A 12,618-nucleotide genomic window follows, 5' to 3' on the forward strand; every position below is an offset into this window, starting at 1 on the left:
GCCATGTAATGCGGCGTGCGGCGGCCATGTCAGTGCATATGTGTCTGCTTAATCTGGATTTAAAAAAAAAAATGTTTTTCCTTCATATTTTACTGTGACTTACAGCATTTAGACACTGCTGTTCTAAACTGCTATTCAGAAAGCACCAATGTAAGGGGACAATTATTTTTCAGTTTTTCATTCATACTTTACTGTGACACTGACATACATCGTTTAGACACTGCTGTTCAAATCTGCTCTTCAAAAATCACCAATTAAAGGGAAAAATAAAAAATTTTCATTCAAACGTTACTGTGAGATACACCCATTGGATACTGTTGTTGTATTCCGCTTTTCAATAAAAGCCCATTTAGGGGAAAACATTTTTATTGCAGCCTAGTCTGCATATGTTACTGTAAGATACACCCATTGGATACTGTTGTTGTATTCCGCTTTTCAATAAAAACCCATTTAGGGGAAAAAAATTAAATTGCAGCCTAGTCTGCTTATGTTACTGTGAGATACACCCATTGGATACTGTTGTATTCCGCTTTTCAATAAAAACCCATTTAGGGAAAAATAATTAAATTGCAAACCTAGTCTGCATATTTTATTGTGAGATACACCCTTTGGATACTGTTGTTGTTCTATTCCGCTATTCAATATACACCCATTTAGGGGAAGATCCTAAATTAGAGAAATATGAGGAGAAGGTCAAATAAGGGATGTAGCCTGGCTCGTGGTGCTGCTGGTGGAGCTCCTGTTGCAAGGAGAGGACGTGATCGATCTGTGCCATCTACACGCACAATTGAAACACCTTTCTCAGCTGCAAGTAGGGGACAGAATCTGCCGCAGTATTTGGCAGGGCCTAATGCACCTCTACAAATGTTGAGGCCAGAACAAGTACAGGCGATAGTAGATTGGGTTGCTGACAGTGCCTCCAGTTACTTCACATTGTCTCCCACCCTACTGCTGAAAGGTCAGAGTTGGCACCTGCAGCCGATGTCCATCAATCTTTCACCTCACCCCCTTGCAAATCAGCCAAGCAGTCTGAGCCCCAAGTCATGCAGCAGTCTCTTCTTCTTTTTGATGACTCTGTTAGCATGGTTTCCCAGGGCCATCCACCTAGCCCTGCCCCAGAAGTGGAAGAGATTAAGTGCACCGATGCCCAACCAATTATGTCTCAAGATAAGTACATGGGAGGACCATTGCAGCACGTCTCGGATGATGACGAAACACAGGTGCCAACTGCTGCGGAATTCCGAATTGTGGAGACCGACAAGGAGGGCAGGGGTGAAGACTGGGTGAGAGATGATGTGGAGGACAATGAGGTCCTTGACCCCACATGGAATGAACGTCATGCAGGTGACCTGAGTAGTTTGGAGTAAGAGCCACCAGCACAGCAGAAGAGGGAGCAGGGTGCAAAAGCAGAGCGGCCATGCCCTAGACACTACGCCTGCTACTGGCCAACGCAGCAAGGGACAGAGCATACCAAAGCCAGCTCAAAGGAGTTCCCTAGCGTGGCAGTTCTTCAGACAATGTGCTGATGACAGGACATGAGTGGTTTGTACGCTGTGCAATCAGAGCCTGAAGCGAGGCATAAACCTTCTCAATCTGAGCACAACCTGCATGACCAGGCATCTAAGTGCAAAGCACGAACTGCAGTGGAGTAGACACCTCAAAAACCAAGAAAGGTCTCTGGCTCCTCCTGCTTCCTCTTTTGCTGCAGTCTCTGCCTCTTCATCAACCTCTGTAGTAACCGTGACACCTGCCACCCCGCAAACAGAGGATTTGCCAGCAACACCACCACCTGGGTCACCAACAACCATCTCCACAATGTCCGTGGAAGCATTCAGTTTTCTATCTCCCAAACACTGGAGTGGAAGAGGAAGTACCCCCCTACCCACCCGCGATCCCTGGCCCTGAATGCCAGCATTTCTAAATTCCTGGCCTTTGAAATGCTGTCATTTCGGCTGGTGGAGACGCAGAGTTTTAAAAGCCTTATGGCGGTGGCTGTCCCACAGTACTTCGTGTCCAGCCGCCACTACTTTTCCAGGCAAGCCATCCCTTCCCTGCACAACTAAGTGGGTGACAAAATCAGGTGTGCACTGCGCAACGCCATCTGTGGCAAGGTCCACCTAACTACAGATACGTGGACCAGTAAGCATGGTCAGGGACGTTATATCTCCCTAACAGCACACTGGGTAAATGCAGTGGCGGCTGGGCCTGAGGCGGATAGCAGTTTGGCGCATGTCCTTCAACCACCGAGGATTGCAGGGCGCTTCAGTTTGCCTCCTGTTCCTAACTCCTCCTACTACGCTTCCTCATTCTCTACCGCCTCCTCATCCGGTCAGCGTAACACCTTCACCACCAACTTCAGCACAGCCAGGGGTAAATGACAGCAGGCAGTTTCAAAACTTGCCTGTTTGGGGGAAAAATCCCACACCGCACAGGAGTTGTGGAGGGGCATTGAACAGCAGACAAATGAGTGGTTGCTGCCAGTGAGCCTCAAGCCCGGCCTGGTGGTGTGCGATAACGGGCGAAATCTCGTAGCAGCTCTGGGCCTAGCCGGTTTGACACACATCCCTTGCCTGGCGCATGTGCTGAATTTGGTGGTGCAGAGGTTCCTTAAAAATTACCCGGATATGTCAGAGCTGCTGCAGAAAGTGCGGGCCATCTGTGTGCACTTTCGGCATTCTCAGAGTTTTTCATTTTTTAAATTTGAAAATGAGAGGTATGCTATCAAAAGAAAGGTCTAAGGGGTCACACGAAAAAATATTAAAACCAATCTTTTCAAGGATAAAGAAGCCTAACAAGGTAACCAAGAGGTAAGAAACAAATTGGATGATAAATAATTGTTCCGAGGGTATTTTATGGCCGATTTAGGACACGGGTCAAAACCGACCCGTTAACATCATGGATAGTAACAGAAAGCTAACATAAGAGAAGGGTTAATGAAGTGGCAGCATTATAGGAAAAAACAGAAGCAGTTTAACAGGTGAACATGAACATGCTGAAATGTTCTGCTTTCTGCAGTTTAATATTGTTCTACTTATTCGGGAGTATTGGAAAGTGTAGTAGTACTAGTGTCCACTCCAATCCACTGTCTAGCTTTTGTTGTCTACCAGTTTTGCACTAATTGCAGTCGTGATTAAAATTATTGCAGTGAGTGCACTACTGCAGCAGTAGTCCACTGACTCCAGTCCAATCCACTCTCTAGCTTTTGTCTAGCTTCTTTTCTAGCAGTTTTGCACTGACTGCAGTAGTGATTTAAATCATTGCAATGAGTGCACTACTGCAGCAGTAGTCCGCTGACTCCACTCCAATCCACTGTTTAGCTGTTGTCTAGCTTTTTTTCTAGCAGTTTTGCATTGACTGCAGTAGTGATTTAAAATCATTGCAGTGAGTGCACTACTGCAGCAGTAGTCCGCTGACTCCACTCCAATCCACTGTTTAGCTGATGTCTAGCTTTTTTTCTAGCAGTTTTGCACTGACTGCAGTAGTGATTTAAAATCATTGCAGTGAGTGCACTATTGCAGCAGTTGTCCACTGACTCCAATCCACTGTCTATCTGTTGTCTAGCTTGTTTCTAGCAGTTTTTCTGCCACTGACTGCTGCAGTAGTAATTTAAAATGATTGCAGTGAGTGAGTGCACTACTGCAGCAGTTTATGCATTGTTCACAATCAGATGATGTGAAACTGATATACCTGCAAGTGCGGTTTTCCTATCAGTTTTCTTGCAGTTAACCACTTGCCGACTGCCGCAAGTACATTTACTGCGGCGGTCAGCCCCTACTGGGCAAAGTGACGTAGTACTACATTGCTAGCCCAGGAGCCTGTAGGGGACAAGCTCTCCCGCCCCCGCTCATTCCCCTGCATCCCCGCGCGTGTGACCGGCGGGTCCGATTTCCGCCGGTCACTCGCAATCTCCCAGTGGAGAGGGAGAAAGGCAGGTGGCTAATGTAAACAAATCCGCCTGTCATTCTCCCTGGTGTAACAGCAGAGATCATACGATCCTGCTATGTAGGATCGTATGTCTCTGTGGTTACATGAAAAACCACACCCCTTTACAGTTAGAAGCACACCCCTAGGGACACATTTAACTCCTGCATCTCTAATAAAGTTAACCCCTTCCCTGCCAGTGTCATTTTTACAGTAACAGTGCATATGTATAGCACTGATTACTGTAGTAATGTCACTGGTACCCCCAAAAGTGTCAAAAATGTCAGTCAAGGGTCCAATCTGTCCGCCGCAATATCACAGTCCCGCAAAAAAAATCACAGATCACCGCCATTACTCGTTAAAAAAAAACCCAATAAAAATGACATACCGTATTTTCCGGCGTATAAGACGACTGGGCGTATAAGACGACCCCCCTATTACATGGTCTACCGGTAATACTTATACTTAGGTTACCTTGGAGATATTATACTCGGTGTATAAGATGACCTCCCATTTTTGGGGGATTTTTTTGAGGTTCAAAAGTAGTCTTATACGCCAGAAAATACAGTAAATCTTTCCCTTATTTAATAAACGCAATAACTTTTGCGCAAACCAATCAAAATACGCTTATTGCTATTTTTTTTAACAAAAATATGTAGCAGAAAACAAATTGGCCTAAAATGTTAAAACATTTTGATTTTTACATTTTTTTTGGGGGGGAATTTCATATAAAAAAAAATGTGAAAAATATTGTTATTTTTTCAAAATTTTCGCTCCTTTTTTGTTTATAGAACAAAAAGTAAAAATCACACAGGTGATCAAATACCACCAAAAGAAAGCTCTATTGTGTGAAAAAAAAGGACATAAATTTAATTTGGGTACAGCATCGCACGACCGCACAATTTTCCGTTAAAGTCACGCAGTGCCGAATCGCAAAATAGGGCCTGGTCAGGAAGGGGGTAAAATCTTCCAGGAGTGATGTGGTTAAGGTGTGAAGAATGAGCCCTTAATGTTAAAAAAAAATAATAAATAAACATTAACATGTTCAGTAACAGATTTGAGTTGAAATTTGTGTTTATTTTGCAAAACTTTAAATGTACAAAATATCGGCCCATATCGGCCGATACCGATATGCGATGGCCAAAAACTGATTTAAGTCGATCCTTAGTACACAGCTCATGTCGAGCTTGGAATAGTTGCTCACTAATAGTATTTGAAGAATTCATTTTATTTACCTTTCTTTTAATTTTAACATAATACAGCAAAAAGTAGAACTTTTGTTGGCAAACATACATGTTGGTAATTACAAAATAAACATAGGACCACTTGTAGGGATCAACATACAAAAAGGACCATAACAGAACAGTAACCCAGCAGATGGAATGTACCTAATACAAAGCACACTTATTAATGTATTCATGTAACTTGTCTTCATGATGGGCTATACTGGGAAAAGTAAGAAAAAGTAAGGACATCAAATTGAGGGCAAGAAGCAGAGTGGGCAGGGAGGGGGGAAGGAATGAAGGAAAAAAAAGAGGGTAATTAAAAACTTGTAGAATTTTTTTTTTTTTTTTAAATCTTCAGTTTTTATTAAGGATATAAGCATAAAAGGTTAACAAACAAGGCGTCAACAGCGCCATAGTTTGTAATTACAGACCTTGTACAGTTTAAAAACATTAAAAAACGTGTTACATATGCAAATGAGAGGTTAAGGAGTTCATGAGTGGGGAACCCATGAATGAGGATGCAATATGCAACATGGTAGTATACAATAGACAAAATCTGTAGATAGGGAAGGCCCCTACGAGATACCTAAGTTAAACTGTCTCCTGCCTTAAAAGGCCAGGTTACAAATATTAGATACTTGCTGTGCAGTCCGAATGATTCAGCCACTTGTGCCATTGCTTCCAGAAGAGTGCACCTTTGCCTTTTTCAATGGCGAACATCAGCTCGAATTGTGCGCCGGTGTTCAAGTGTTGAAGAAAGAGAGAGCAATCCGAAGGATCAGTTTGTTTCCAGGCCACAGCTATCATTTTCCTGGCTGCTATGATGCCATGTACAAGAAAAGGGGCTTGCATTGAGGCCCAGGACTTGTGGGGTAGTAGGAGGAGTGCTGTTGCGGGATTACCTTCCATAGGGATTGTTGATATAGACTGAGGACAGGAAGGTGAAGACATAGTCCTAGAATAGTTTTACCACAGGGCACTCCCACCATATGTGTAGTAGAGATCTGTGGCTTCCACATTCACTCCAGCACAATGGTGACTGGGATGGGAAAATATTTGCCAATTTAATAGGGTTGTAGTACCGATGTAAATGTAAAAAAGTGCGCTGATAATGATGTTGTGCTGCTACCAAGATCCAATGTGTGGAAATAAATGTTTGTGAAGGTTGATTGGTGCGCTACAATGTGATTTAGCGTTCATATAAATAAAAACATATATATATATATAAACAAAAATTCAATAAATTATCCACCGTGTGATGACAATTAAACCGAGAATTGGTGAGTGTTCATACATGTGCTAAGTCAACAACTTGACCACACGTAAATGTCCAAAGTAAATGTCCAAAAAATCAATAAATTATCCACCAAGTGAGTACAATTTAAAACAATAAAAGGTGAGTGTTCATACACGTGCTGAGTCAACAGCTTAATGACACATGAATGTCCAATGTAGCTGTTGAACAAACTCAATCTCTTTCCAACGAAAAGATGGTGATGTAAAAATGTGATGAAAATAAGCTGGTGATGAAGTGATCGCAACAAGTTGATGACAGTTTCCCACCACCTTCTAAATGTGCTTATTACCAGATAAAAAATGAAAAAGGGCATATGAATGATCGTTATCGAGAAACCCCTGATACCACCTCAGAAACTCAGGGTGAATCAATATTCCCTTCACCAAATGTTCAGACAGCTCCTTACCAGATGTAAAGAAATGAAGAGCATTTCAAAACATTCCTTTTCTTCCTGTACTGAAATAATGGGACAGTTTCTCCTGGCACTTGTACTCGATTTACCATCCACAGCAATTCCACTTTCAGACTTTCCAGCCACCCAGCCTTTCGCTGTAGTACCACCTATGAAGAATCTTTAGAGAAGTTTCCCAGTGGGTGGTGCATTTTGATGATGTGGCAAGTAGCTGAGAGGCTTTACGCCATTGACGTGGATTGAATTGTTGTGAAAGCTTGGCTTTCCATAATTCCATAGAGGGGGTTTTGTTTGAGAAAAGGTTGGGATTCATAGTCTGGTAAAGGAATGAGATGCCTTTGTTTTTTGGAGATGCCTTGGTTCAGGTGTTGAAGAAAAAGAGAGCGATCCAAAGGATTAGTTCATTTCCAGGCAGCAGCTGTCGTTCTTTTGGCTGCCATGATGCCATGTAAAAGAATAGGGGCTTGCGTTGAGGCCCAGGACTCGTGGTGTAGTAGGAGTGCTGTTGTAGGATTACCTTCCATAAGAATTGTTGAAACAGAGGACAGGAAGGTAAAGACATAGTTCCAGAATGGCTTTACCACAGGACACTCCCACCATACGTGTAGTAGGGATCTGTGGCTTACAAATTCCCTCCAGAACGACAGTGACTGGGACAGGAACATTTTTGCCAATTTAGTAGGGTTGTAGTACGATCTGTGAAGAATCTTTCAAGAAGTTTCCCCATGGGTGGTATTTTATGAGGATATGATAAGAAGTTGAGAGATCTTATGCAATTGACGTGGATTAAATTGTTGTGAAAGTTTGGCTTCCCATAATTCCATAAAGGGTGTTTTGTTTGAGAAAAGGTTGTGATTGATAGTCAAAGGAATGAGATGCCTTTTTTTTCCGAGATGTGTTGGTAAACAAGGATAATATTTCCATTGGAATGTGGTGATTTCATTTGATGAGAGTTGAGAGGATAGATTGGGTTCAGGGGCAAATGTAGAAATCTGAGTTAGGCAATCCATAAAATTGTTGCAAGGCTTGGAAGGTACGTGGGGAGTTACAGTCTATTAAGCAGCCCAGAGTTGATATACCTGCAGTCACCCATTGTGAAAGCGATAAGTCTGGCAACATAAGTTCTAGGGAAGCAAGAGGTAAGATGGCTGTGATTTCAGGAGTAGGGGGTGCAGATTTTGCCAGGTGGATAGAGCATGTCTGATGGTTAGGTAAGGGGATGGTTGGGAAGTGAAACCCAAGAGTATTGCGCCTAGTGTACCTTGTAGGTATGTGTAGATTGTATACTGTCTCTGCATTAAGCTGACATCCAAATTAGATTTACCTTAAAAAAAGGTCTCAAATTAAAATCTATGGTGAGGATGAGACAGCACCACCGCACTGCTTGGTGACCGGCATGCGTTCCAAAAAGGTGGCTTCATGAAGATGTAATTTGCAAGACTAGTCGAGGCTCTGCAGATATAATTTCTTGTTCTGGTGTGATGTCATGTCTGGCCTGAACATCAGGTTTTTAGTCACCAAGCGGTGCGGTGGTGCTGGAACATAACTGGATGTTTACATTAGTGCCGAGCTTGGGCAAATTATTAAGTGAGTGGAATACTGTATGTATTTATGCTTTATGCACATTGGAGCAATAAAATACTACACTATGGGTACTTTTATAATATGATGTTATGCTATTTCTGGAGTACAAACTGGAGAACCCAGAGGAGTAGGAAGATCTGTGGTTGAATGGTGTGATTGATTTGGAGGAGATAACCCAATGCGCTCATAGACCATTAGTAACATAAAGGTCACTGGATTGATGGTGAGTGTGCATTTCACACAAAGTTTGGTGATTTATGGTGGCACAGCTGCAAGATTTCATAAGAGCACACTGAGGATTTAATACACATGGTGGAGGTCCTCATTGATGTTTATGAACTTTTTATTTATCACTTTATACAAAAGGACATTAAGTTTCACTATTATTGATACATGGTTCAATATATATGAGTGTTAAGGCCTCCCCTTTCTTCTTTCTTCAATTTGGAGTGACACACATCAGTTTCATTCTAAAGGTGGCAGATTCACAATTATAATTTAAGCAAGCCCCTGCCACCCTAAAGAGGGTAGAGCAATGGACTTTAAGCACAGCTGGATACATGCCCTCCCTGCATTGATCAGATGACCAAGCAGAAATTGCCTGGTTGTGCCTAAGGTTTTCATCCTTGAGCTTAAATATATTAGCTTTCATCTCAAATGGGTTTAAGCACAGGACATTTTCTAGAAAAAAATTCTTAGGAATAGATAGTCCTAACTATTCTCTGGTTAAGAACAAAATTACCTCACAACTTCACAAGGATAATCTCTGTGAGTGTAAGGTGGACTTTTTTACTCAACTTTTTTCCTTACATTTGGCATGATAGCACTCATTGTCAACCCTCAGCCGCTAGGCAATCACATGGTTAGTCCGACTGTAGTCGAGGAGGTCTCTCCCCGGGCTCGGTCACAGCAAGATCCCATCGGTGGGGCCTGGACCTGGGCAGGACCGCCAAGACGTTCTAGATAACTGTTTGCCCACTTTCACCCACGCTGGGCTCCATTTATATGTTCTGCATACCGTTAATTGCACCGGTATCATACTTTTGTCTCCTACGACATCATTAAGTTGTTATTAGGCATTTATCTCAACACTGTTAACCACTCGGCCTCTGTGAATTGCTTTTTGTTATGTACACTATGTTCATTGAAAATCGAATAAAACGTTTTGAAAGATAAGGTGGATTTTTAAGGCACAACAGATGCACAATCATTTCTATAAAATTTCAATTTAATTTATCATCATTATAAAAACATGAATAAAAATGGACTTTAAAACAAACCCAGCCCATGGGGGAAAGAGACCCCTATGGGAAACGTGCATGTACCCTCAACTTAATCATGAACAAGAGTGATAATCATTACACCAAAAATGAAATATAACATCCAGATGCTCTTGTCCGAGGGGGGTCAATGTGTTTCGCTTAAAGGTAGTTTCTTCAGGACCGTTTGATTGTGAAGGGTACAGACAAAATATCCTAAAACAAATAAACATAAGTTAAAATTTGTACAGATCCCCCCCCCCCCACACTACTAGAGGTGATAGAAACAACCAATATACACTGTTCTTATGAACAAATAATGGCCTGTAGTATGGGTAAAGCAGATTTTCACCTCCTAAAAATGGAAACCATGGTTTGAGTGGTGCCATATACTGTATATATCTATGATGTTTATATATAGGTCCTTGGTGCTTGAATCTCCTGATACTCCTTCATATGCTCGGACAACTCTCCAAGTACTAGTTACACCTAATAGGCGTCCACTCTTCATTACTCCAACCCACATGTTAACTGTCTTTAAATTCCTTCTCTAGCCTTAGCAGAAACCTGCCCTAGTCAGCTGAACGGAACTTAAATCCTTATTATTATTATTATTATTATTATTATCATTTGAGTGTGCATGTATGCGACTTTCAACCTTCCTGTTAATAATTATACATTCCAATGTATTAATGATACATTCCAAAGCAATATCTTTCACCTGTTAATTGAATAGTTACTTTGTTATACCATCTATGATTTTTTACTTTTGTTACTTGTAAACCCAATAAAAATGTATCGAATGAAACATTTGTACAAATCATTTTCCATCAATTTGTACAAATTTTAACTTATGTTTGTTTGTTTTAAGATATTTTTGTCTGTACACTCACAATCAAACGGTCCTGAGGAAGCTATCTTTAAGCGAAACGTGTTGACCGCCTTTGGGACAAGAGCATCTGAATGTTATGTATCATATTTGGTGTATTGATTATCACTCTAGTCCATGATTGACTTGAGGGTACATGTACATTTCCAATAGGGGTATTTTTTCCACCATGGGCTTACTTTGTTTCAAGGCCCATTTTTATTCATTTTTTTTTATTGATGATAAAAACATTTAAATTTTATAGAAATTATTACGGACATGTCTCATGGTGTGACTTAAAAGTCCACCTTATACTCGCAGGGATTATCCATGTGAGGTAATTTTGTTCTTGATATAATTAGGCTGTTGGCACGCTCTAGAAAGCTTTTTTTTTTTTGCTATTCTCTGGTTACTTTAAATACCCATTTCTGCAGCTCCGGGAGTGCCTTGATATCTACTCCAGTAGCCATATAATGAAGAGCTCTCCAATTAGTTTTCAATATAACCCATAAAAAAGCACTACCATTTATTTCCAGTATCTAAGAATGAAGATTTATTTCAGAATAATTCTGTATATGGAAGGTCTTCCTTATAACATTTTTGAACCCTGCTATGAAATCCTGGTTCCTCAGACTGTAAATCAAAGGATTGAGGAGAGGAACGATGACCGTGTAAAAGACCGGCACCACTTTGTCACCAGGTAAATGATGACTAGCGCTGGACTGAAAATATTTAAAGAAACCTGAGCCATAAAATAAGGAGACCACGGTCAGATGGGAGATACATGTGGAGAAAACCTTTTTCATTTTGCCCTTAATTTGCATTTTAAGGACAGTTTTAAATATAGAGACATAGGACAGGGCGGTCAGTATTAGAGACCCGCCTCCAAAGAAGCTAACTAAGAGAAAGACAAGCAGAATGTTAATGAAGGTGTCACTACAGGAGATCCGAAGCAACTCGGGAAGGTCACAGAAGAAACTTTCTATAATGTCTGACCAACAGAATGTTAATTTTAGGGCACAAAGTGTATGAATTAAAGCACTGGTTAAACCGAGACACCATGCAATGGACACCAACTGTACACAGACTTTCCAACTCATGATCTGTGTGTAATGTAATGGCTGACAAATGGCGGTATATCGATCATAGGACATGACAGCCAACAGAAGAGAATTGGAGATGCCAAAGACTACAAAGAAGAAGACTTGGGTTAGACAAGCTGGTATGGTAATCCTTCTGGTCTTGGTGTGAAGGTCAAATAACAATCGTGGGACGGTGACCGAGGAACAACAGAGGTCCAAACTTGCCAGGTTCCCAAGGAAGAAATACATAGGAACATGGAGGTGAGAGTCGGTGACTATGAGGACAATGATCAGCAGATTCCAGATTAATGTCAGAAGGTAGATGAGAAGGAAGAAGAGAAAGAGAGGGAGCTGAAGACCTGGGAGGTCAGACAGTCCAGAAAGAAAGAATTCATTCAGAATTGTCCCATTCACCATTGCAATAATGTTACCCAAACTAGTCGGGTAAATTTGAAATTAATAACCAAGGATTATTTTTTGCTGCAGTTCATGAAATAAATTATCCTATCACAGATCACAAAATAAAATCTAAACTCTTTAAAAAATTGGCAACTGTAAATTGTACGATATCGCAAGAAACACGAGCCAGACTCTTATTACCAAGAACAATTCTTCAATTCTCCACCTAAAATCTTACATTTTGGTTGAAGCAACTGAGATGCCAAAAATGTATTGCAATGCTCCAATTAAATGACAGGTATTTTCTCTGGCAGATGGATACAATTTCTCCTTCTTTATACACAGTTCAGAATTCATCAGTAATTGGCAGAAAGTGAAACATTCCTACAAAAAACTTGAAGCGCAACTTCTGCCATTAAATAGATGTATGATGGTGAGTTGGTGACAACTGAAAAAAATATGATTGAGTCTATATGTGACATTTTTTTACGAAAATAAGTCTAAAAGCCTAAAAAAAAAAAAAAATATATCAGTTAGGCTGAGTTGATATTTCTGTGATAATAATGTCTG

At 41.0% G+C, this 12,618-nt stretch overlaps 1 protein-coding gene across 1 annotated transcript; it reads right to left on the reverse strand.

Annotated features, from left to right (window-relative positions):
- Positions 1 to 11,106: 11,106 nt before the first annotated feature.
- LOC309558374 (olfactory receptor 5B12-like) lies at positions 11,107 to 12,066 on the reverse strand (the record flags this gene model as incomplete). The annotated part of the gene is made up of 1 exon (XM_082261450.1): positions 11,107 to 12,066. The coding sequence occupies one exon, from the start codon at positions 12,064 to 12,066 to the stop codon at positions 11,107 to 11,109; it is 960 nt and encodes a 319-aa protein (XP_082117576.1).
- Between the last annotated feature and the right edge of the window lie 552 nt (positions 12,067 to 12,618).

Source organism: Pelophylax lessonae, assembly GCF_965119305.1.
Source record: "Pelophylax lessonae genome assembly, chromosome: 6".
Lineage (NCBI taxonomy): Eukaryota > Metazoa > Chordata > Amphibia > Anura > Ranidae > Pelophylax > Pelophylax lessonae.